At 37.7% G+C, this 23,241-nt stretch overlaps 1 protein-coding gene across 1 annotated transcript in view; it reads left to right on the forward strand.

Annotated features, from left to right (window-relative positions):
• The window catches only part of DCHS2 (dachsous cadherin-related 2), a 242,033-nt gene that overhangs the window by 155,478 nt on the left and 63,314 nt on the right, over positions 1-23,241 (forward strand). Inside the window, exons 6-10 of the mRNA XM_045465174.1 lie at positions 1,084-1,271; positions 2,563-2,662; positions 7,297-7,454; positions 8,864-9,707; positions 12,289-12,528. Coding sequence (XP_045321130.1) covers positions 1,084-1,271; positions 2,563-2,662; positions 7,297-7,454; positions 8,864-9,707; positions 12,289-12,528 — 1,530 coding nt within the window. The remainder of the gene's footprint in view (positions 1-1,083; positions 1,272-2,562; positions 2,663-7,296; positions 7,455-8,863; positions 9,708-12,288; positions 12,529-23,241) is intronic.

Consider the following 23,241-nt stretch of genomic DNA (forward strand, 5'->3'; position numbering starts at 1 on the left):
GGTTTTCAGAGGAGAAGTACAGTTTGGAACTCTCAAAATGCAGTTGCTGTGTATGTGATTTTTGTCAAAAATCTTGTAAACGCTACATAAATGTAGTTTATGTGGTAAACACTGGGTTTCGGCTCAACAGTTCGTCCCCTTACCCAAACAGGAATTTTCCTTTCTGATCCTAATTTCACTTTTTGTTTTGTTTTACACACCGTCATTTCATTTGGATGAAGAGGGCAAAAGTAACAGGAAGTCGCTTCGTATTGACTTTCTCACAAATAGATTATTTCCATAAGGAGTGAGGAAATTAATGGCGGTGGAGCCCTGAAGCAGGAGCTGGGCTTTGGGGAGAGAATATGTGGCCTCCAGTGCCCCTGGCAGCAGGTGGAGGTAGCTGCGATTTTCTGCCTGAGTCTCCACGGCTGAAGTCTCTGAGGTGGAGAAACTGAGACCAAAAACCCAGAACTTGTAATGTCAGAGCTGCTTTTCATGATTTTATAAAGCAGTATGAAGAACGACATGCCGGGGGCGCCTGGGTGGCTCAGTCGGTTAAGTGCCGACTTCAGCTCAGGGCATGATCTCATGGCTCGTGAGTTTGAGCCCCGTGTGGGGCTCTGTGCTGACGGCTCAGAGACCGGAGCCTGCTTCGGATTCTGTGTCTCCTTCTTTCTCTGCCCCACCCCTGCTCATGCTCTGTCTATTTCAAAAATGAATGAACATTAAAAATAAATTATAAATAGATAAATAATTTAAAAAGGATATGCTGTAATTTTAAACCTTCTAAATTATTACAAAATTCACACGGAGTACTTCATCATTTATTTTTATGAATGCATTTTTCTTTTAGTTCAAATGGTCAATGGTAGATAGTTTGAAATGCAAAGAGGGACAAATTTAAAGTGGTATTTTCGGGAGAAACTTCAGGAAATTTAACAGTGGAGTCAAACTACTAATATACATCATCTTGGAAACTGTGCATTTACTCTGAGTTCTCTATCTGGTTTTCCTTTCTGTGATTTAGCTTGGATGTGGTTCATAATGGCAAGATTCTAGTACATGGTGACAGCCTCTTTTGTTCTACTCCATATTCCTTAGGCGAATTGATCAGTTGGGTGGCATTGGACCATGAACATCAGGTACACCATCAGGTGATTGTCCTAGTGACCGACCATGGCTCCCCACCACGAAACGCCAGCATGGTGGTTTACGTCTCAGTTACTGACATCAACGACAACAGGCCATATTTCCCACAGTGTCTCCCTGGAAAGGAATTGCACGTCAAGGTTTGTAGAGTGAAGTAACCTTGCAATGAATTTGTAATATTCTTAGTCATTTGTTTTGAGCACCATCTTGTGGTCAAATGTGTGAATTTATCAAATCAGCCTTGGTGTGGCAATGCATACATTTCCAGAAGATCTAGAAATTATTCACATGTCAAAACAAAAAATAAAAAAAAACCCATAAATTAAAAAAAAATGATTGTATGTGCTATTTGAGATCACCCATCTAGTGTAATGATAATGCAGTTTTGCCCATTGCGCCCAAACATAATGGTGCCCCATTGTCAGTAATGCTCGGGTGTGGATTGTTTTTCCAGTAACTTGCATGCATCTTTGTGCAGAGTTCCTTTTGGGTGATTCGTACCCATCTCTAAGCTGATTAGTTAAATATAGGGGAACAATTTGTAGCTCTAAAGTAGACGTGCAACCAGAGATTATAAAATTTGATCTTTGGTAGCACGTGCAGAAATTTCTCATTATGTCTACATTTATTTCATCTTTTTCATCTCCACGTTTTCTATGGTTTATAGTACACATAGTAAGTTAGAATATTTGTTTATGTACATAATTAATAAATATATGTTGGAGGTACTTTACTTTTTTTAAATGAATGAATAAAAAGCTTGGAAGCTATACTCCAAAACAACCGGACACTCAAACTGTGTTCAGATATGCATATTGAACAACTCAAAAAAGGTACCGAGATAGTTAATAGCTTTAAAATCATCCTCCAAAGCTGTATTTAAGGAAAATTCTACCAAAGCAAAGCGTTCTTATAGTATCATTTTGATTTTAATTATATCATTAAAATATCCCATGGCAGGGTAGCAGGACTCTTCACTTGGAGTTCAACTCCACGTGTACATTTCAAAATCCTCTGAAAAGTTCCTGTTAACTAATGAGGTATGTTACCTGTATTAGGTGTGTTCCCTGAAATAAAGGTTTATATCAATCTCTAGCATATTTGGGGAATGAGAAGATGCTAGAATTCTTAAAGTATGTCCAAAATCTAAGATCATTTAGTCAATTTTATTTTTTTCCCTCAAAATTAGTTCAAATGCTACAAATAGTCTGTCCAAATTGAGTGATAGACTTAAATTTATAGTGCTGTTTCTTTTCATGGATTTGCATTTATGTAAACATTATTTATATAATTTATGTGGTAGACATTTGAGTTATATGTGGATTTTAAAATAGTTTTCAAAATGCTTAGTAGTAATGTGTTCTTTCACTTAAAGATTCATATTTCTTTCTAAACTTTGACTAATTTTTAAGCCGTTTGTTTTAATGACAGGTTCTGGAAGGTCAGCCAGTAAATATGTTGGTGACAACTGTGTTTGCAAAGGATTTTGACGAAGGAAACAATGCAGAAGTCGTATATTCAGTATCTCCAGGTAAAAGTCACCCTTCATAAAAGAATTAAGAGCTTTTAGAATTTTCTCTTTTGTCTACCAACTACCTTCTTCTGGGAAAATGGTTAATGATGAAAATAACACCAGGTACAAACAAAATAAATTTGTTATTATCTAGAATCACCTTTATTTTAAAAAATAACTGTGCTTGCTTTGGCAGCATATATACTAAATTGGGGCCCCCGGGTGGTTCAGTTGGTTAAGCATCCTACTTCGGCTCAGGTCATGTGATCTCACAGTTTGTGAGTTCGAGCCCCACGTCAGGCTCTGTGCTGACAGCTCAGAGCCTGGAGCCTGCTTTGGATTCTGTGTCTCCTTCTCTCTCTGCCCCTCCCCTGCTTGCACTCTGTCTCTCTGTCTCTCTCTCTCTCTGTCTCTCTCTCTCTCAAAAATAAACATTAGAAAAATTAAAAATAACTTAAAAATGTAATGTAAAATCATAGTGGTTTTTGTGTGTCTCAAATAGAAACCAACCAACCATCCACCTTAATGAATATTTTTCAGTAATCTGAAATGCAAATCAACTTTTATTGAAAATAAAGTATTTAGCGAATCAAAATTGTATTAAGTATAAAGAAATATGATTATGAGTACCAAGAATCTATGAATCTTTATGAAGACTAAATATTCTTAAGGTCAAAGTAAGCCATACCTGGAAAAGGTCACATGCATTCATATATATATGTGTGTGTATGTTGGAACTTCATATTTATGTTTTCGTTTTAGAATGTACAAGTCTCAGATTTGTTCCAGTGATAAGCTTTAGTTGGCATTACATTTTACACTCTTTTCAAAAGATATTTGTTGCTTTGTCCTGTTTGTGACAAACATAAGAAGGCAAGAGATAACATTACCTATTATGCAGATAATGTCCACATGGAAAACCCAAAAGATCCTGCAGCCAAACCATTGGAATGAATAAGATAAAAACCTTCTGGGAACTATGTCAATATACAAAAACCACTAACATTTAAAAAAACGAAGCACATTTTCAAAGATCTCACTCACTGTAACAAAGAAAACCATAGGATATTGGGGCAGATTTACTGTGAAGTAATGGAGTTTAAGTTTCAGGGCCTTCACCTGAAGGGCTCTTCTGGGATGGGAGTAGGGGGCAGTGAACAATTTATATTTGTAATATGGTCTTACTTTTCTTAAAGAGAGCCCCTTACATAATACGTTTCAAAATCCCCCAAATCAGGATCATCCTGATAGGAGCAGAGGGAGGAAAATTTCAATGAAAGACATTCAAGACCTTTAAAGTAGAAAATAACAAAATATTTTTTAAATGTTTATTTATTTCTGAGACAGAGCATGAGTGGGGGAGAGGCAGATAGATAGAGAGGGAGACACAGAATCCAAAGCAGGCTCCAGGCTCTGAGCTGTCAGCACAGAGCCTGACATGGGGCTCGAACTCACAAACCATGAGATCACGACCTGAGCCAAAGTCGGTCGCTCAACCGACTGAGCCACCCAGGCGCCCCAGAAAATAACAAAATATCAATGAAAGATCTCAAAGAAGAATGAAATGAAAAGGAGTATCATGTTCATGCTTGGGAAAGTTCAAGATCCTAAAGACGATGTGATGGATTGTTGAGTGATAATAAGCCTGCTGCATACACACACACACACACACACACGGACATACACAGAAAAATTAATATATTAAGCTCTAATCTTGCTCTAATACCATTATTTAGAAGGAAACAAAACCATGTGATATATTACTTGTGAATATATGGACTAGAAACATAAACCACTACTTTTAGAAAAGGGTCTAGTTACGGAGAAGGAGGAGAATGTGATCTGGAAGTATACCCAGATCCTCCGCTGTAGTGTTACTCTGTCATTTATCAAAAACTTCTGAAGAAATTTTGCGAATTGACGCATTTGGAAATGTTTACATGGATGCTCAGCATATAGTTCCAAATGTTTGAAATATAGATTATTTTTAAACCTTAGCTTCTAGAATGATACTTGAGGCATAGCAATATAAAAAAATGATGGTATATATTATGTTATTCATACCTTTGCTTGTACTTCATCCAACTGCTAAATAGAGGAAACTATAAAATATAAGAAAAATAACAAGATAAAAATAAATATAATACAAATAAAGACATGTATAACACTCATGAAAATTTCCTACAGTATTCTTGTTAAGAATTTGGGGCGCCTGGGTGGTGCAGTCGGTTAAGCGTCCGACTTCAGCCAGGTCACGATCTCGCGGTCCGTGAGTTCGAGCCCCGCGTCGGGCTCTGGGCTGATGGCTCGGAGCCTGGAGCCTGTTTCCGATTCTGTGTCTCCCTCTCTCTCTGCCCCTCCCCCGTTCATGCTCTGTCTCTCTCTGTCCCAAAAATAAATAAACGTTGAGAAAAAAGAAAAAAAAATAAAAAAAAAAGAATTAAATAAATGGATCGAAGCGTAGAAATCACAAATAAATAGATGTTACATAAATTCCTGCTCTACCCTCCAACTTTCTTTTTTTTAATGTTTATATTCATTTTTGAGAGACAGAGTGTGAACAGGGGAGGGGCAGAGAGAGGAGACACAGAACTCCAAGCAGGCGTCAGGCTCCATGCTGTCAGCATAGAGCCCAACGTGGGGTTTGAACTCACAAACCATGAGATCATGACCCGAGCCGAAGTTGGATGTTCAACCAACTGAGCCACCCAGGCACCCTCCAACTTTCTTAAGAGCAGGAATTCTTTTTTATTTGTCTTTATATCTTCTATAACTGGTAAAGTATCCTTGAAGAAACAGCTGGCTCCAGGTCCCGGACAGGAAATCTATAAGATGAGTCTGTGCCATTTTGTCCTACCAGCTACAGTAAGCCTACTACAGATTACTAGGATCATATTACAAAAATTCAGGAATCAACTTTAAGAGGATCCCACTCTTCAAAGAAGGGACAGTTAGAACATCAATAAGAATAATAATGGTAATAGATTGAAACCCTGCCAATGTGTTTAATTCATGCTTAATGATTCTTAAAACAGAAACTAAACAAACTTTTCGTTGTCATAGTTGGAGTCCTAGACGATGTTAGTGAGCCAATCCATTATTCTGAGCACTGTTAAAACAAGTTTAGCATCAAGTATTTATTCTGACTTTCCTGGGATGAACTGTCCCATTGGATGACCAATATGTAGATGAAAGTTTCTCTTTATTACTATATTCCAGCTAATGAAGAATGGATGATAGACTCAGAATATTGTACTTTGCAACACTGAATGTATCTTTAGTGAATGTATCTTTAGCTGTGCATCAGTGGGGGCCAACATCGAAAAAGGAGGCCATCAGACATGTGCTTTTGAAGGAAAATGCAAAATGGCACTTTATGAAGTAAACTTGCCCCCCCCAAAACTGAACCTGAATCTGATTCACTTTCTAGAACTACCTTCCCATTTAAGGAACAGAGAACAGAGGAACATATTAAGCCACATGTTAGAGATGAGAAACAGTGAAATCCAGATCATGATAAACTTCAGGATACATGATCCATTTCTTGACCAAATGAGTTGCAAGAACAAAATGAAGAGCTGGATAACAAAAGTGCACAGATTGAAGAGCTATGCAAACAGAGACTCTATGTTGAACCTGAGCTGAGCTAACCAAAAAAAGAAAAGAAAAGATAGTTATGAGACCATGGAAATTTAAAACTGGCTTTACATTTGATGAGATTAAGGGATAATTACTAATTAAAAAACTTTTTTTAATATAAGTTTATTTTTGAGAGAGAGAGAGAAAAAGAGAGAGACAGAGCATGAGCCGGGGGAGGGCAGAGACAGAGAGGGAGACACAGAATCGGAAACAGGCTCCAGGCTCTGAGTTGTCAGCACAGAGCCTGACATGAGGCTCGAACTCGGGAACCAGGAACGGTGAGATCATGACCCGAGCTGAAGTCGGATGCTCAACCGACTGAGCCACCCAGGTGCCCTGCTAATTATTAATTTTTAATAGAATAATGAAGTCCTGTGACTATATTAAAAATGTTCCTTTTTTTAAAGTTTATTTGTTTGAGAGAGACAGAGACAGCATGAGTAGGGGAGGAGGAGGAGGAGGAGAGAGAGAGGGAGAGAGACAGAGAGTCCCAAGTAGGCTCCACACTGTCAGCACAGAGCCCGATGCGGGGCTCAAATTCACGAGACTGTGAGATCATGACCTGAGCTGAAATGAAAAGTCAGATGCTTAACCGACTGAGCCACCCAGGCAAACTTTTCCTTATTTTTTAGAGATGCATGTTGAAATATATACAGAAGAAATGATAGGATTTCTGGAATTTGCTTGAAAAGAAGATGGTAAGGGGAAATTATATGAATGGGGAATAAAGATCAGTCATGAGTTGATAATTATTGAAGCTAAAATGATAGGCACACAAAAGCTCATTGTTGCATTCCTTCCACTTTTATATATGTTTGAAAATTTCCATAATAAAGCATTTAAAAATCTGTTACGTTTCTTGCCTATATTTTTAGTATTACTTTATGTTTGTACACTCACAGAGCTGAAAACAAATAAAGCTTCCAAATTATATGGTTATGTAGATTAGTTAATTCTTTATTTTCTGCACTGTCAGTTAACATCGATTTCTTAATTTCCGTGTGTGTCTATAGAAGGTAGTTCTGATCACTTCAAGATTGATGCCAACAGTGGTGAAATCAGAACAACCACAATACTTTCACATGACTACAGACCTTCCTACAGGATGACCATAATTGCCAGTGACCAGGGGGAGCCTCCTCTTCAAGGACAGGCAGTCATTAATATTCAGGTAATGTTCCATTGTCACTGTACAGTGTGAAAAGATATTCTGAGGGGTGACTGGGTGGCTCAGTCAGTTAAGCCTCCGACTTTAGCTCGGGTAATGATCTCGTGGTCTGCGAGTTCAAGCCCTGTGTCGGGCTCTGTGCTGACAGCTCAGAGCCTGGAGCCTGTTTCAGATTCTGTGTCTCCCTCTTTCTCTGCCCCTCCCCCGCTCATGCTCTGTCTCTCTCTCTCTCTCTCAAAAATAAATAAACATTTAAAAAATAAAAAACTTTAAAGGTGTTCTGAAGGTTTTTGTTTGATTTTTATACAAATGTTATGGTCAAAATTCCTTAAATAATGTGAATGCTGTATTTAGAGAGCACCGAAGATTCATGTGTGTCTTTTTATTATGACTCGCGAAATGATTAGACCCAAATAACTTTTAACTTTTGACTTTGTACATTTCCTGACAAGATACTTACCTTTCTCACTACATAGGCTCACTGCATTTACATTGCTCTGCCTCTGAAGAACAAAAAAAGTGTCTTGTCTTTTACTTTTTCCTAATTGCAAGGACCTGGTAAATTTGTGGGAGAAACTTGTATGTAAACATGTGGTCAATAATAAGTCACATAGTTCTTTGTCATTATTTTTAAATTTAGAAAAGTCACTTGAGAACCGTATTTTACGGCTTTGCTTTAATCATAATGAGCAAACAACTTGTGGGAAGTCTTCATTGTAGGAAAAATTCACACTAACCAGTCAAAGATGAGATGACTGTGCTTAGCTAGATTTCTTTGTTCATGCACATGATAATCAGTAATATTAGTATAGATGTGTGTAATAATCAAGAAGAGATATCCCTAAGAATTCGCTTTCCAAATTATATTCTTTGTTGATTGAGGATATGTGGGTTAGGAGAAAATTCTATATCATAATACTTCCAAGTCTCTGGTTTCAGATAAACAAAGACACATGATACATAAATGTGCACAGATGTGGCCATTATGGATATATTGGTCTCTAGGATTTAGAGTAATTTGGAGAACTATCTATCCCACAGTCTTGTTGAAGAATCACAAAGCTACAATTCAGCTTAACTGTAGCACGGTCTTACCAAACCTCATTTCACGCATTAGAACAAACAGGGAAGTGGAAAATTCTGTACTTTCTTATCTCCCAGATACTATTGCGCATTAAAACAAATGGGGAAGTGGAAAATTGTGTACCTTCTTATCTCCTAGCTATTACGCAATTTTTTCAATCTTCAGAGACACCTTGGAATTATATAATAGAAAAAGACGTTTTCTCACCAATTAATATGTGTATCATACAAATGGAAGGGATTTGCTTCTGAAATACTACCATCACATCTATTGATTCATCTGTTACAAAGGATCCCAAATTAACACCTCGTTTCCATTCTTATTTCAGGTGATACCTCTATCAAAAGGGAGAGCTATCATTTCTCAGAATATTAGACACTTAGTTTTACCAGAAAACTTGAAGCCTGCAAAAATAATGAGCTTGATAAAGTCAGCTGATCACCTTCAGCAACATCATAATGGAAAGTTACATTTTAGTATTGCTGCAGATGACAAGGATGGGCACTTCAAAATTGACAGCTCGACAGGAGACTTATTCCTTTCTAAGGAACTTGATTATGAAATGACATCCCATTATTTATTCAGGGTGGTTACTAAAGACCATAGCAAAACCCCTCCCCTGAATAGCACAGTCTTCCTTAATATTGATGTGGAAGATCAGAATGACCATTCCCCATCTTTCCAAGAAGAGCTCATCGTGATAAGCGTGGAAGAGAATGTCCCTATAGGGACGCTGGTGCATGTCTTCAATGCCAAGGATGGGGATGGCAGTTTTTTGAACAGTAGAATTCAATACTTCATCGAATCCCACCACCCTGGCATGAGTCCCTTTCTTATCCACCCCTCATTTGGCACATTAGTCACTGCATCCCCCCTTGACAGAGAGAGAGTTCCAGCTGTCATGCTGACAATAACAGCATCCGATCAGGCTGTGAATGTGACAGACCGGCGCGTGGGATCACTGATGGCAAAGGTAGTGATTTTGGATGTAAATGACCACAGCCCCACTTTTATGTCTTTCCCCATGGCCCACATCAAAGAGGATGCCACAGTGGGCTCTTTGGTGCACCACATAACTGCTCAAGATCCAGATGAAGGAAGGAATGGAAGAGTAACATACAGCATCCTTTCAGGAAATGAAAACATGGCCTTTATGCTAGATGAGTCATCAGGTACTGTATGCCATTGTCAATTAAAGTCTCTGATCACTTGCTTACATTTGTCCTTTTTGTTTTCCTATGTTAAAATGATTCTCAAGATATACTGGCTTTCAAGAAATGTGACTTGATTTACTGTTTAACTTACGTCTGTGATAGGCACAGAGGTTGTATTTAGAGAACCAACTGTAATTGACCTTTTTGTTGAAATTAAAATCGACTGTGCTTTGTTGCTAGCTCACATTTCATGGGATGAATATACAGTGGCAAACTTCTTTGAGACTTTGCACTGTGGGTCCTCACAGGGCCCAAAGTAAATTGAGGCAGAGCAAGACTAAGCGTCAGCATCGATCAGACATTAGCATAGAATCCTATCTGTAAGATTGTGCAAATACACATTTGTAAATAGTTGGAAATACCGTATTTGTAAATTATTGGATTGATATGGGCATTAAGACCCTTACTTTCACATCAGCTGTAACATTTTATTTTTTGCAGAAGCATTTACTCACCGTCCCCTCTGTCACTTATTCGATGTCATTCACTGTCACTTCACTTTTCTTGCTGTCACCATATTGCCAGATAACATCTCCTAGAAATTTTGATGTGTTTTGATGGAAGATTACATGTATAGAGTGTCATTCTTGTGAAATCGGAAATTAACATCCCTCAACCTGATTTGAAAAGATGGACTAGCAAAATATAATAAAGCCATTTCTGCATAAGTCTTAGATAAAACATCTCAGATGTACATACCATTTGGCCCAACTGTTAGTTAGGAACATTATTTGGAATGGGACTGAATGTATAGGATTTGGAAGTCATGATTATAGTCTGGCTATATACCATTGGAAAATTTCATCAAAATATTTATTAAATCCTGTACATATGGTTCCATTCTGAGGCACGCATGACCAGCACCTAAAAGCCCAACTGACAGAGAGATAGTCCAGACTCAGCTGCTGATTTCTGTTAGAGCAGGGGTCTCCAAGGACCTGTTTCAATGACACTTAAAATGTTTTCCAGCATGGCTAAGGAAGGTCTATTCCAGATCGTTAAAGAGGATGGATAAAATTAGAATCATGCTTCAGTAATATAGGTATCACGACTCTTGAGCAATGGTACTGGCTGTTTCAGTGGAGATATTTTTCAAAGACATAAATGATCCTTGCTGAATGCATTCAGAGAAGACAGGCTATTTTTCTTCACAAAGCTCACATTTCTTATGAGGAAGACATAGTGAGTTTTGCAATGGCTTTGGCTCTGAAATATAAAGTGATAAGTAATTGAAAAACTATCTTATGAAATCTAAAAGGGCAAGCTTCTTTAATTATATGAAGATAAGTTCTCATAGGATAAGCATGTGTTAGAGAAGCAAACAGCAATCCTAAAAGAAGAATTATGAGAACTGGAATCAGGTAGCAGCTCTATGTGTGCAAACTTTGTAACACTTTGCTTAGGTAAGTTACATGCTTTGGAGTTTATTACCTGAGTTATAAAGTCTTAACTATCTTTTGTTAGTAAAAACAAGATAGTTAACGGAGAGTAGTATAAAGAGATGTTAAGTCTTTATCTGAAAGAATATAGCCATACTCACCTTTTTGTAACTTGGTCACTTTAAAACATTAAACACGACGTGTCATTTGACCTGGAGTGTATACTCTCGCAACCTAGATTTGTTTTTTTGTTTGGTTTAGTTTTGTTGTTTGGTTTTGGTTTGGCTTTGGGGTTTTTTAATTTTTTTTTATTTTAAGGAGAGAGAGAGCATGTGAGAACAGGGGAGGGGCAGAGGAAGGGAGAGAGACAGAGAGTGAGAATCCCAAGCAGGCTCTATGTTCAGTACAGAGCCCAGTGCAGGACTCGACCCCATGACCCTGAGATCATGACCTGAGCTGAAATCGAGAGTCGGATGCTCAACCAACTGAGCCACCCAGGCACCCCTGTTTTATTATTTTAAGTAGGCTCCATGCCCAGTGCGGTGCTTGAACTCACAACCCTGAGATCAAGAGCCATGTGCTCTATCGACTGAGCTAGCCAGGCACCTCTAACCTAGATTTTTTAAATGAAAGTAAAAGTTGGATAGGTAAATAATTTTGATGTAATCGTCTCCATAGATAATGATATATGATAGATTATTTCTGAATTCTCATTCATTTTATAATTTAAACTAGAATGTTTGTAGTCTTTTACTCAAAAGAATCATTTTTATTTTTTGGCAATATATATATTTTTTATTCTTGGTAATATATAAACTCAACGTTGGTTTAATAAGATTTATTCTTTTTTTAAAGTTTATTTATTTTGTTTGAGAGAGAGAGGCAGAGAGAGAGGGAGAATCCTAAGCAGCCTCTGTGAGAGCCTGATGCGGGGCTTGATCCCAAGAACCACGAGATCATGTCCTGAGCTGAAATCAAGAGTCTCAACAGTCAGATGCTTAACTGACTGAGTCACCCAGGCACCCCTAATAAGATTTATTCTTGAACAAAGAAAACGTCTGAATTTTTAGCAAGTTAGGTAATTTAGACAAAGGTGGAGTAAGCATGACTTCTTTAAAAAAAAAAGTTTCTAATATTTCTCTTCTCCTCTTTCAAATCAGGCTTACTAACAACAACTTGTCCTTTGGATTATGAAATAAAAACCCAGCACATTCTGACCCTTCTGGCCCTGGATGACGGCATACCCGTGCTTTCTTCATCCCAGACTTTGACAATTACTGTTCTTGATGTAAATGATGAGGCACCAGTATTTCAGCAGAACTTGTATGAAGCTTCAGTTAAAGAAAACCAAAATCCAGGGGAGTTTGTCATAAGGGTTGAAGCTATGGACAGAGATTCAGGTAATTTAAAAGTATAGAAACTTGGCAATTAATGCCAAAACCAAAAATTCACATAATTTAAACTAGTTATGGCTCAGAAAAATGAAGACAGTTGCTACTTATCTCAAACTTCTAATACTTCTTTAATTAGCATACACGTAAAAACATATACACACGTAAAGATAATGTTTGCTTCAATATGGCTTTTGTTTGTATTGATTTATATTATTTATGGTAGAATGATACACACCTAATTAATTTGTATGCAACTTACTGATTTGATCTTGATAATAAACTGAAAAAGTATAGACAAAGTATCACATTTCCAGAGTGTAATGGTTAGATACATTGCATACAAGAAGGTAAATGGTTCTGTATTTCCTCTATATATAGCACAATGGAAGAGAGAGGATGCTTGGGTTTGAATCCTAGAACTACCCTTTACTTCAGCTGTGTAACTTTGAACAAGTAGCTAATTCTATCTGTTGCTCTGTTTGCTTATCTGGAAAATGGGGATAATGATAGTGCCTAATTTGTAGTTCTGTCATGAGTGTGAATGCATTATTACATGTAAAGAGATAAGACCAGTGACTGGCACAATAAGTGGTCAATGAATGTTAACTTATGTCATTACTGTTATTACTCTTATTAATGTCAGCCACTATGTCCAGACAAATGACTTTGAAGTGAATGAATTGACTGTAGCTAGTAATTTGTAAATGTCTTAGAATTGCTTTTCAATACCACTGTGACTTTTTCTATGTAAGATTCAGTAATTTTAATAATGTTGTTTATATTTAAAAAAAATAATGCTGAAAATTACAGTGAAGTGTTTGCCATTGAAAGCATATGCCAATTTTCTCCATCTGAGTTCATACAAATTGCTTAATAAGCTCATCTTTTTTACCTTTTGCATATATATTTTTTTATTATAGAAGATTCAGACGTACATTATAATTGGACATCTGTACACGCTACAAAGTGGTTACTCCCGCAAATCTAATTACCATCTGTCACTCTACAATTGACATTTTTTACCCCTTTCACCCATCCCCAACCGCCTTCCCCTCTGGTGACCACCAGTCTATTCTCTGTATCTATGAGTTTCTCTTCACCTCATTTTGTTCCTTTTGTTTTTAGATTCCACATGGGACTGAATCATAGGGTATGAGACTTTCTCCTTCTGACTTATTTCACTTAGTATAATATCCTCAATGTCCAAAGGTCCAACCATGTTGTTACAAATGGCAAGATTTAATTCTTTTTTATGACTGAGTAGTGTGTGTGTGTGTGTGTGTGTATCACATTTTTTAATCCATTCATCCATTGATGGACATTTAGGTTGCTTACATATCTTGGCTATTTTAAATAATGCTTTAGTGAACATAAGGGTACAAGTGTCTTTTCAAATTAGCATTTTCATTTTCTTTGGATAAATACCCAGTAGTGGAATAGCTGGATCATGCAGTAGTTCTATTTTTAATTTTTTGAGGACTCTCCATGATGGTGTTTTCCATAGTGGCTGTACCAATTTATATTCCCACCAACAGTGTGTGAATATTTTCTTTTCTCCACATCCTATCCAACACTTGTTATTTGTTGATAATAGCCATTCTAACAGATATGACATGACATATCATTGTAGTTTTGATTTGCATTGCCCTAATAATTAGTTATGTTGAACACCTTTTTATGTGGCTGTTGGCCACCTATGTGTCTTCTTTGGAAAGACGTTTATTCAGATCCTCTGTACTTTAAAAAATCATGTTTGTTTTTTGTTGTTGAGTTTGAGTTCTTTATATATTTTGGATATTAACCCCTATCAAATGCATGATTTGCAAATATCTTCTCCTATTCAGGAGGGTGTTTTTTTGTTTTGATGATGGTTTCCTTTATATGCGGAAGCTTTTTAGTTTGATGTATTCTCATTTGTTAATTTTTGCTCTTCCTTCCCTTAACTTTGGAATCTGATCCACAAGAACATCACTAGGACTTATGTCACAAAGTTTACCACCTGTGTTTTCTTCTAGGCATGTTATCGTTTTAGGTTTTACATTCAAGTGTTTAATTCATTTTGAGTTAATTTTTGTATTTGGTGTAAGATAGTGGTCCAGTTTCATTTTTTTGTGTGTAACTGACTAGTTTTCTCAACACCATTTATTTAAGAATATACCATTGTATGTTCTTAGCTTCTTTTTCATAACTTAATTGTCCATGTACTGTGTGGGTTTGTTTCAGGGCTCTTGATTCTGTTCCACTGATCTCTGTGTCTGTTTCTGTGCCAGTCCCATACTGTTTTGATTACCGTTGCTTTGTCGTAGGAAATCGGGGGGCATGACACCTCCAGCTTTGTTCTTTCTCACGATTGCTTTGGTCATTTGGGATCTTTTGTGGTTCCATACAAATTTTAGAATGATTTGTTCTACTTCTATGAAATATGCCTTTGGACTTTTGATAGGAATTGCATTGAATCTGTGGATTGCTTTGGAAAGTATTGATATTTGAACAATATTAATTCTTTCAATCCATGAACGAGCCAACCTTTTTAAGTTCACCTTTGTATATAGCAAGTGGCATTACATAATCCGTATAATTTAAAAAAAAATTTTTTTAATGTTTATTTTTGAGAGAGATAGAGACTGAGTGCAAGCGAGGGAGGGGCAGAGAGAGAGAGGGAGACACAGAATCTGAAGCAGGCTCCTAGCTGTCAGGACAGAGCCTGAGGGCGGGGGCTTGAACTCGAAAACCGTGAGATCATGACCTGAGCTGAAGTTGGACGCTCAACCAACGGAGTCGCCCAGGCGCCCCATCAGTATAATTTTTTTTAACAAAAATTGTAATAGATATGTCCATGGTAATATTAGTATTAACAGTAGCATTTTCTTCCCAAATTGTTCATTCAAGGGGTAAAAGATAGACTTCCTTGAGCTTTTAAACTACATTGTATACCATTTTAGATGCTTTGCCCCTTTGGAAAACATCATCTTTTAATGAAATGCATTTTGCATAAATCTGTATATGATGCTGCAAAAACTTTCTTTTCAAAGACTAACCTAATTTTCTCTCTTTTGACCAGAATGGGGCAGTATGATCACAGAATTACTCTTACTATGCTCAAGGACACAGGGCTGGAGTGTGGTACCAATTCTTCCTCCCAACTTGTACTTATAGAATTTATTTAGCACATTTTTGGCAGTATGGTCTTAAGGGTGATAGAAACAATGGAAAATATACATAAGCTTTGTGTTTCACAATAGTTCAATAAAGTTCTCTTAGAATGCTCTCTGGTGTAAATTGAGCAACATAGGGCCCTGAGCAACACAAAAACTACTTCCCAAAGTTCACAGACATATGCTGAACATGTCACCGATGTGAATCCATGCAATCATTAGGAGTCATTACTCATCGGCAATTATTAAAATATATAAAATGCTTCCTTTTCTTGACCTTACTTTATCTTACTAATTTTAGTTTCGGTAATGGACACTGCTAAGGAATCTCTTGCTTCAATGTAAGAAGAGAGAGAAAAGCATTTCTCTCAAATTTTTACATGTATCAACTAAAACTGATTATCATAAATATGCATTCCACTTTTTACTGTCAGGTTGCCTACTGTTGGTGTTATTTTCTTTTAGAATAAACCTGTTACTTAAACTGAATTGAAGACTTCGTTATGCCAAAGGTTATGGTTTGCTGGATGGAGAATTTAGATGCAAAATTTTTGTTTTTCTGGCTTTGCATTGATGGATGTTTGAAATACACATTAGCATCTTCATGAGTCTCATGCACTTTGACGTGTTGTGGAGACCATTTTGGCTTACTGTTAATCTCAGTGTTTTTAATGGGGCCAGATTTGTTAAGTGCCTTTGAATGTATTTTCCCTCAACCTTTTGTTGTTTTTGTTTTTTGGTTTTTGTTTTTTATCTTTGCTTGTTGGTTTAAAACAATGAAAAAGAATTATGCATAAGAACTAGATGACGTAGTCAAGATTTTAACATAACTGGCATCACATTGGAATTTATGAATGGTTTACTTTTTAGTATGTATTTTTAAAAAATAGTATAGCGTTATGTAATACTAGAAAGCTTAACATATGTTTTTAAAATTGTAAGCCTACAGTGTTGTTTGGCCTTCAAAACCCATGGGACTTCGAGCCCTGCATGTTTATGATGTATGACTCACACTAGTACTAACAGGAGTTTTTTCATGTATTAAAAGGGAAAAACAACTACCAGGTTTTAACTAAGATATTAAAACTGCTACAGCTTTGGTACCACCAACAAGAGTTCTATTGTTAAGGAGAAAAGATTTACCCCCGGGGGCGCCCCTCCCCTAGTCCCTGGAGAAAGGGTGCCCCCGCTAGGGCAGATGAATCTCTCCTGCTGATATATTTGCTCAATAGTGGTGAATACAAGATCATTTAACAGCACGTTGCCATGCAAAAAATGTCAAATTCTATAATGAGATTTTATTCTCTGTTCCATAAAAAAACTGTACAGTTGACCCTTGACCAACGTGGGGATGAGGAGTGCTGACTGCCCCTCACACAGTCAAAAACCCACGTTTAACTTTTGAGGCTCCAAAAACTTAACCACTGGTAGCCTGCAGTTGACCAGAAGCCTTACTGATAATGTAAACAGTCAATGAACACATGTTTTGTAGATTATATGTATTCTATACTATATTCTTACAACAAAATAAGCTAGAGACAAGAAAATGGTTTTAGGAAAATCAGAAGGAAGAGAAAATAAATTTACAGTACTATACTGTATTTATAAAAAAAATCCACGTGTACATGAATTCGTGTAGTTCAAATCGTGTTGTTCAAGGGTCAGCTGTATTCTCTGTCTGAGTTTATTTGGAATTAACTCTGGATCTGATTTCCTGAAAAATGTCTTGTGCTGGATTACAACTTCACGCGACAGCCTATACTTGGAGCGAGGGAGAAACACTGCCATGACAGTATTTCATCTGTTTCGTTGACTCTAAAACAGCATTCATTGTAAAATGCACCTAACTTCAGAAATATTCAAATGTGGGGAAAAATAAGCCTTAATATTAATGAAATAGTAAGCATGAAAAAAAAAAAAAGAATAAGAACCACTTATAATTTTCCTCACCCAGAGACAATCACTATTAAAACTTTGATTTAGTCTTATTTAATGCAGGGAATTGTCATTGTCTAATTATTTACTCATCTCTCTGCCCTTTAGGCTGGGAACTTCTCATGGATTCAGGGCATGTTTTATTCACTTTTATCCCAGGTCCCTAACGTAGTGCAAGCTAAGACATAGTAGCTCAGTAAAGATTTTGACTCTGTGATTTGAGAAACTGGAACATCTGTAAAATAACCTGCTTCAAGTTGCCTTCACTCTTTAGAATTCATTCATTTGTTTATTCAATTCAATCAGTCAGGCATGATCCTATTTTGCTCTAGAAATGTCTGACTTGTGTGGGCATTCTACGGTTGAGGAGTTCCATGACAAATGATCTTCTTAAAAAGTAAACCTGAAAATAACACTCCTATGGTCAGAATTCTTTATTAATTCCTCATGGTTTTGAGGATGAAGTTTTATTTTCTCTTGTTTAACAGCCATTCACTTTATGCAGTGACTCTAGCTTTCTTCTCTATCCTCAACTGCTATCCCTCTCCCACCCTTGACTCCAGGACAGGGCTCTGCAAACTTTTCTCTGTAAAGGGCAAGGTACTAAATATTTTAGGTTTTGAGGACCATGCAGTTTCTGTCACTCAACTCTGACGTCTCACCAAGACAGCAGCAACAGATAATACATAAAGAAATGAGAGCAGGTGTATTTCAGCAAAACTTTACAAAAGTGGCCAGTAGTCTATAGTTTGCCAGTGGGTAGTCTAATAGATACATCTAATTAAGACATCTAAGTTACTTGCTACTTTCTGCACATTAGATCCAGTTGTGATGTCATCAAAGTAGTGGTTCAGTATGATGTTCTATTGGATCCCAAGATGAGCAATATCTCTGTCAAGTAGATGACGGCCAATAGTGGAAGAGATTACATAGAGACGTACTCTGTTGTTTCTGCTGGGTAAAAGCAAATCACTTCTTTTTTTTTTTTTAAGTTTTTTTTTTGTATGTAATTTATTGTCAGCTTGGTTTCCATACAACACCCAGTGCTCATCCCAACAGGTGCCCTCCTCAATGCCCATCACCCACTTTCCCCTCTCCCCCACCCCCCATCAACCCTCAGTTTGTTCTCAGTATTTAAGGGTCTCTTATGGTTTGCCTCCTTCCCTCTCTGTAACTTTTTTCCCCCTTTCCCTCCCTCCTGGTCTTCCGTTGAGTTTCTCAGGTACACATAGGAGTGAAAACATATATATCTGTCTTTTTCTGCCTGACTTATTTCACTTAGCATAACACTCTCCAGTTCCATACATGTTGCTACAAATGGCCATATTTCATTCTTTCTCATTGCCAAGTAGTATTCCATTGTATATACGAACCATATCTTCTTTATCCATTTGTCAGTTGATGGACATTTCGGCTCTTTCCATAATTTGGCTATTGTTGAAGGTGCTGCTATAAACATTGGAGTACAAGTGCCCCTATGCATCAGCACTCCTGTATCCCTTGGGTAAATTCCTAGCACTGCTATTGCTGGGTCATACGATAGATCTATTTTTAATTTTTTGAGGAATCTTCACACTGTTCTCCAGAGAGGCTGCTCAAGTTTGCATTCCCACCAACAGTGCAAGAGGGTTCCCGTTTCTCCACATCCTCACCAGCATCTATAGTCTCCTAATTTGTTCATTTTAGCCACTCTGACTGGCATGAGGTGTGGTTTTGATTTGTATTTCCCTGATTAGGAGTGACATTGAGCATCTTTTCATGTGCCTGTTGGCCATCTGGATGTCTTCTTTAGAAAAGTGTATATTCATGTCTTCTGCCATTTCTTCATTAGATTATTTGTTTTTCGGGTGTGGAGTTTGGTGAGTTCTTTATAGATTTTGGATACTAGCCCTTTATCCGATATGTCATTTGCAAATATCTTTTCCCATTCCATCAGTTGCCTTTTAGTTTTGTTGATTGTTTCCTTTGCAGTGCAGAAGCTTTTTATCTTGATGAGGTCCCAATAGTTCACTTTTGCTTTTAATTTCCTTGCCTTTGGAGATGTGTCAATTAAGAAATTTCTGTGGCTGAGGTCAGAGAGCTTTTTTCCTGCTTTCTCCTCTAGGGTTTCGATTGCTTCCTGTCTCACATTCAGGTCCTTCATCCATTTTGAGTTTATTTTTGTGAATGGTGTAAAAAATGGTCTGCTTTCATTCTTCTGCATGTTTTCTGTCCAGTTCTCCCAACACCATTTGTTAAAGAGACTGTCTTTTTTCCACTGGATACTCTTCCCTGCTTTGTCAAAGATTAGTTGGCCATACATTTGTGGGTCCAATTCTGGAGTCTCTATTCTATTCCATTGGTCTATGTGTCTGTTTTTGTGCCAGTACCATGCTGTCTTGATGATTATAGCTTTGTACTAGAGGCTAAAGTCTAGGATTGTGATGCCTCCCACTTTGGTCTTCTTCTTCAATATTACTTTGGCTATTCGGCGTCTTTTGTGGTTCCATACAAATTTTAGGATTGCCTGTTCTAGCTTCGAGAAGAATGCTGGTGCAATTTTGATTGGGATTGCATTGAATGTGTAGTTAGCTGTGGGTAGTATTGACATTTTAACAATATTTATTCTTCCAATCCATGAGCACAGAATGTTTTCCTATTTCTTTGTATCTTCTTCAATTTCCTTCATAAGCTTTCTATAGTCTTCAGCATACAGATCTTTTACATCTTTGGTTGGGTTTATTCCTAGGTATTTTATGCTTCTTAGTGCAATTGTGAATGGGATCAGTTTCTTTATTTGTCTTTCTGTTGCTTCATTATTAGTGTATAAGAATGCAACTGATTTCTGTACATTGATTTTGTATCCTGCGACTTTGCTGAATTCATGTATCAGTTCTAGCAGATTTTTGGTGGAGTCTATCGGGTTTTCCATGTATAATATCATGTCATCTGCAAAAAAGTGAAAACTTGACTTCATCTATGCCCACTTTGATGCCTTTGATTTCCTTTTGTTGTCTGATTGCTGATGCTAGAACTTCCAACACTATGTTAAACAACAGCAGTGAGAGTGGACAACCCTGTCGTGTTCCTGATCTCAGGGGGAAAGCTCTCAGTTTTTCCCCATTGAGGAGCTATGGGCTTTTCATAAATGGCTTTTGTGATGTTTAAGTACGTTCCTTCTATCCTGACTTTCTTGAGGGTTTTTATTAAGAAAGGATGCTGAATTTAACATCAAATCACTTCTGATTGTTTTTACAAGTTGGTATAGAGTGTTTGTTCTCAGAAGATGGTCTCCAGGGTCAGGGCACCATCATTCACAGCCTCCAGAGGCCAATTAGCAGAGGGGCATTTAAAGGATGCTGGCATCCTTCTAACTGATATCTTTCCCAGAGTCTTTGTAAAGGAAGGTCCTCTGAACTCTTGGGAAATGTACCGAGGGTAGGGGTAGAGTGCTGGGTGGGCATGTCATACATGGCAAAACTGTCTTAACATTCCCAGTTCTTCAAGCTTTTCGAATCTTACTGTATAGTATGCAGAAGATGCGGCATCTCAACCTCAGTGAGGATAGGCCACTATTAAATCAGTCCATCAAAGAAACTGTCAAGAGACATAACTGTATGAATTAACACATGACACCAAGAATTCCAGCCTAAACCAAAATTGTGTTTTATTTTCCTGGGTCTCACATCCTCAGAGATGATTTCCACACATATTCCCCAGGTTTATTCTAATATAAATTAGAAAAATTGTGCCATTCTTTAGAAGTGGAGCCAGATTTGCACATGACTGCCTGCAATATGTTGGGATGACTGTACTTATAGGTCTTCATGTGAATAAACGTCTCCTTGCTAGAAGTTACCTGTTGTGTCTGCCACTCAGTTTGAGTCTGATCTTCAGGGAGATTAATTTTAGGGCTTGCAAGAAGCTTTCTGGTTTTTAGTTATGACTTGGCTGCAGGTTCAAAGCTTCAGCTTGTAGTTTTCTTTCTGTAAGTTCCTAGTACAGTTCAAAAACAGCTATCTCACATCATACTCCTTTTTACTATCATATGGCCATTTGGTCCTCTAAGGAATTTGAGTTCTTTGATAGTAACTTCCTCATAATCGAATGCAGGTGATAATTTAATTGATTGTGCTATCACTGCAAGTCATGAACTACTAGTATCCCATTTCCCATAATCAAAGAACCCAGCACTGTATGCAAGGCCAAAGACATAACCAAACTCAGAATCCCTGAAACCTGAGACCCATCCTGCTGCCAAGTTCTCTATCAGTCAGGTGCAGCCAGGAAAACCAGAGATTATAATACAGGTGTTGGAAGGCTAAGTAAGCAAAAGGGAATCCGGAGATAACCCAGGAAAAATACCATAGAAACAGCTATCACCCCTAGAAGAGGTCAAGGTTATCAGAACCTAAAGAGAAAATTAAAGGGCCTTGCAGAGCCTGGCTCTGGGAGTGCCAGAAGATTGAAAGCCATGAGCAGTTACTACAGTAGATGAAATGACAGCGCTGACAGAGACAGCTAGCAAACAGAAGGGGGTCCCATCGCCTCTCCTTCTGACTTTCACTCTCCCTCTGGTGTCCCCTGGCGGCAGACCAGAGGATGGAGTCCATTGGCAAGACAAGACTGTGGCTTACAGATCCCCAGCCCCAGCATCATGGGGCAGAGCAGAGCAGGATGGATTTAGATCCAAGACAACAGTAGTTTCATAACTAATAGCCATGGGAAGAACTGAGAGAGGAGCATTCAGAGAGATCAGCAACTACTAAGACCTGACAGAAAGAAATGAAACATGTTTGCAGAACAGAAGGGAAGCCAGCGGGACCAGGAGCATAGCAGTAGAGTACGTGAGAAGAGGTTGGAGAAATAAACAGAACCCATATAATGTGGGGCTTTGTAGACTGTACTGAGGTGTTTGGATTTTACTTTGAATGCATTCAAACATTCTTTCTTCTTTCTTACTTGTTAAATCCTATTCATCTTTAGAGGCTCAGCTTAGACAGAAGGCAACCATACTTTCCCAGTGATGTCTTATGTGGAATTGTAGTTGCTTGCTAACTTATCCTTGTGCCGTGCTATTCTGCAAGCACTGTGAGGAGAGAGAATTTGCCTTCCTGCTGGAAGTTATATTCTTAGCCCCTGGCATGGTACCTTAGCATCTACTGTCACTCTCTGTATATGTTTATTTAATGAGGCAATGAAAAACTGTCTACCTCGGGTGAGTCTTCCCTGATCCACTTCCTCAGTGATTTCATATTTTCTATGACACTGTCTATAATTCATTGATATAATTGCTTGCCCCACTAGAGGGAAAGTTTGAGAACCAAGATAATTACTTATTATTCAAGGGTATCTTTCCAGTGCCTGGCACTCAGTATATGTGCATATGTGCAATGAACACGTGAATGAGTGAACACACAAATGAATGAATGAACACATGAATGAATGAGACAACCAAAGACCTGAAGCTTAATGCAGACACATGGAAGTCATCTGCATATGGGTAAAAACTTGAAGACAGTGGATTGGGAAAGAGGTGGGATGAATTCCTTCCTCCACCGTCTTTTTTGTCTCTCCCTCTCATCTGTTTCACTTTGTTCTTTCTTTTCCATCTTTTTTTTAATATGAAATTTATTGTCAACTTGCTTTT

This window comes from Leopardus geoffroyi, chromosome B1 (genome assembly GCF_018350155.1).
Source record: "Leopardus geoffroyi isolate Oge1 chromosome B1, O.geoffroyi_Oge1_pat1.0, whole genome shotgun sequence".
Taxonomy (NCBI): Eukaryota; Metazoa; Chordata; class Mammalia; order Carnivora; family Felidae; genus Leopardus; species Leopardus geoffroyi.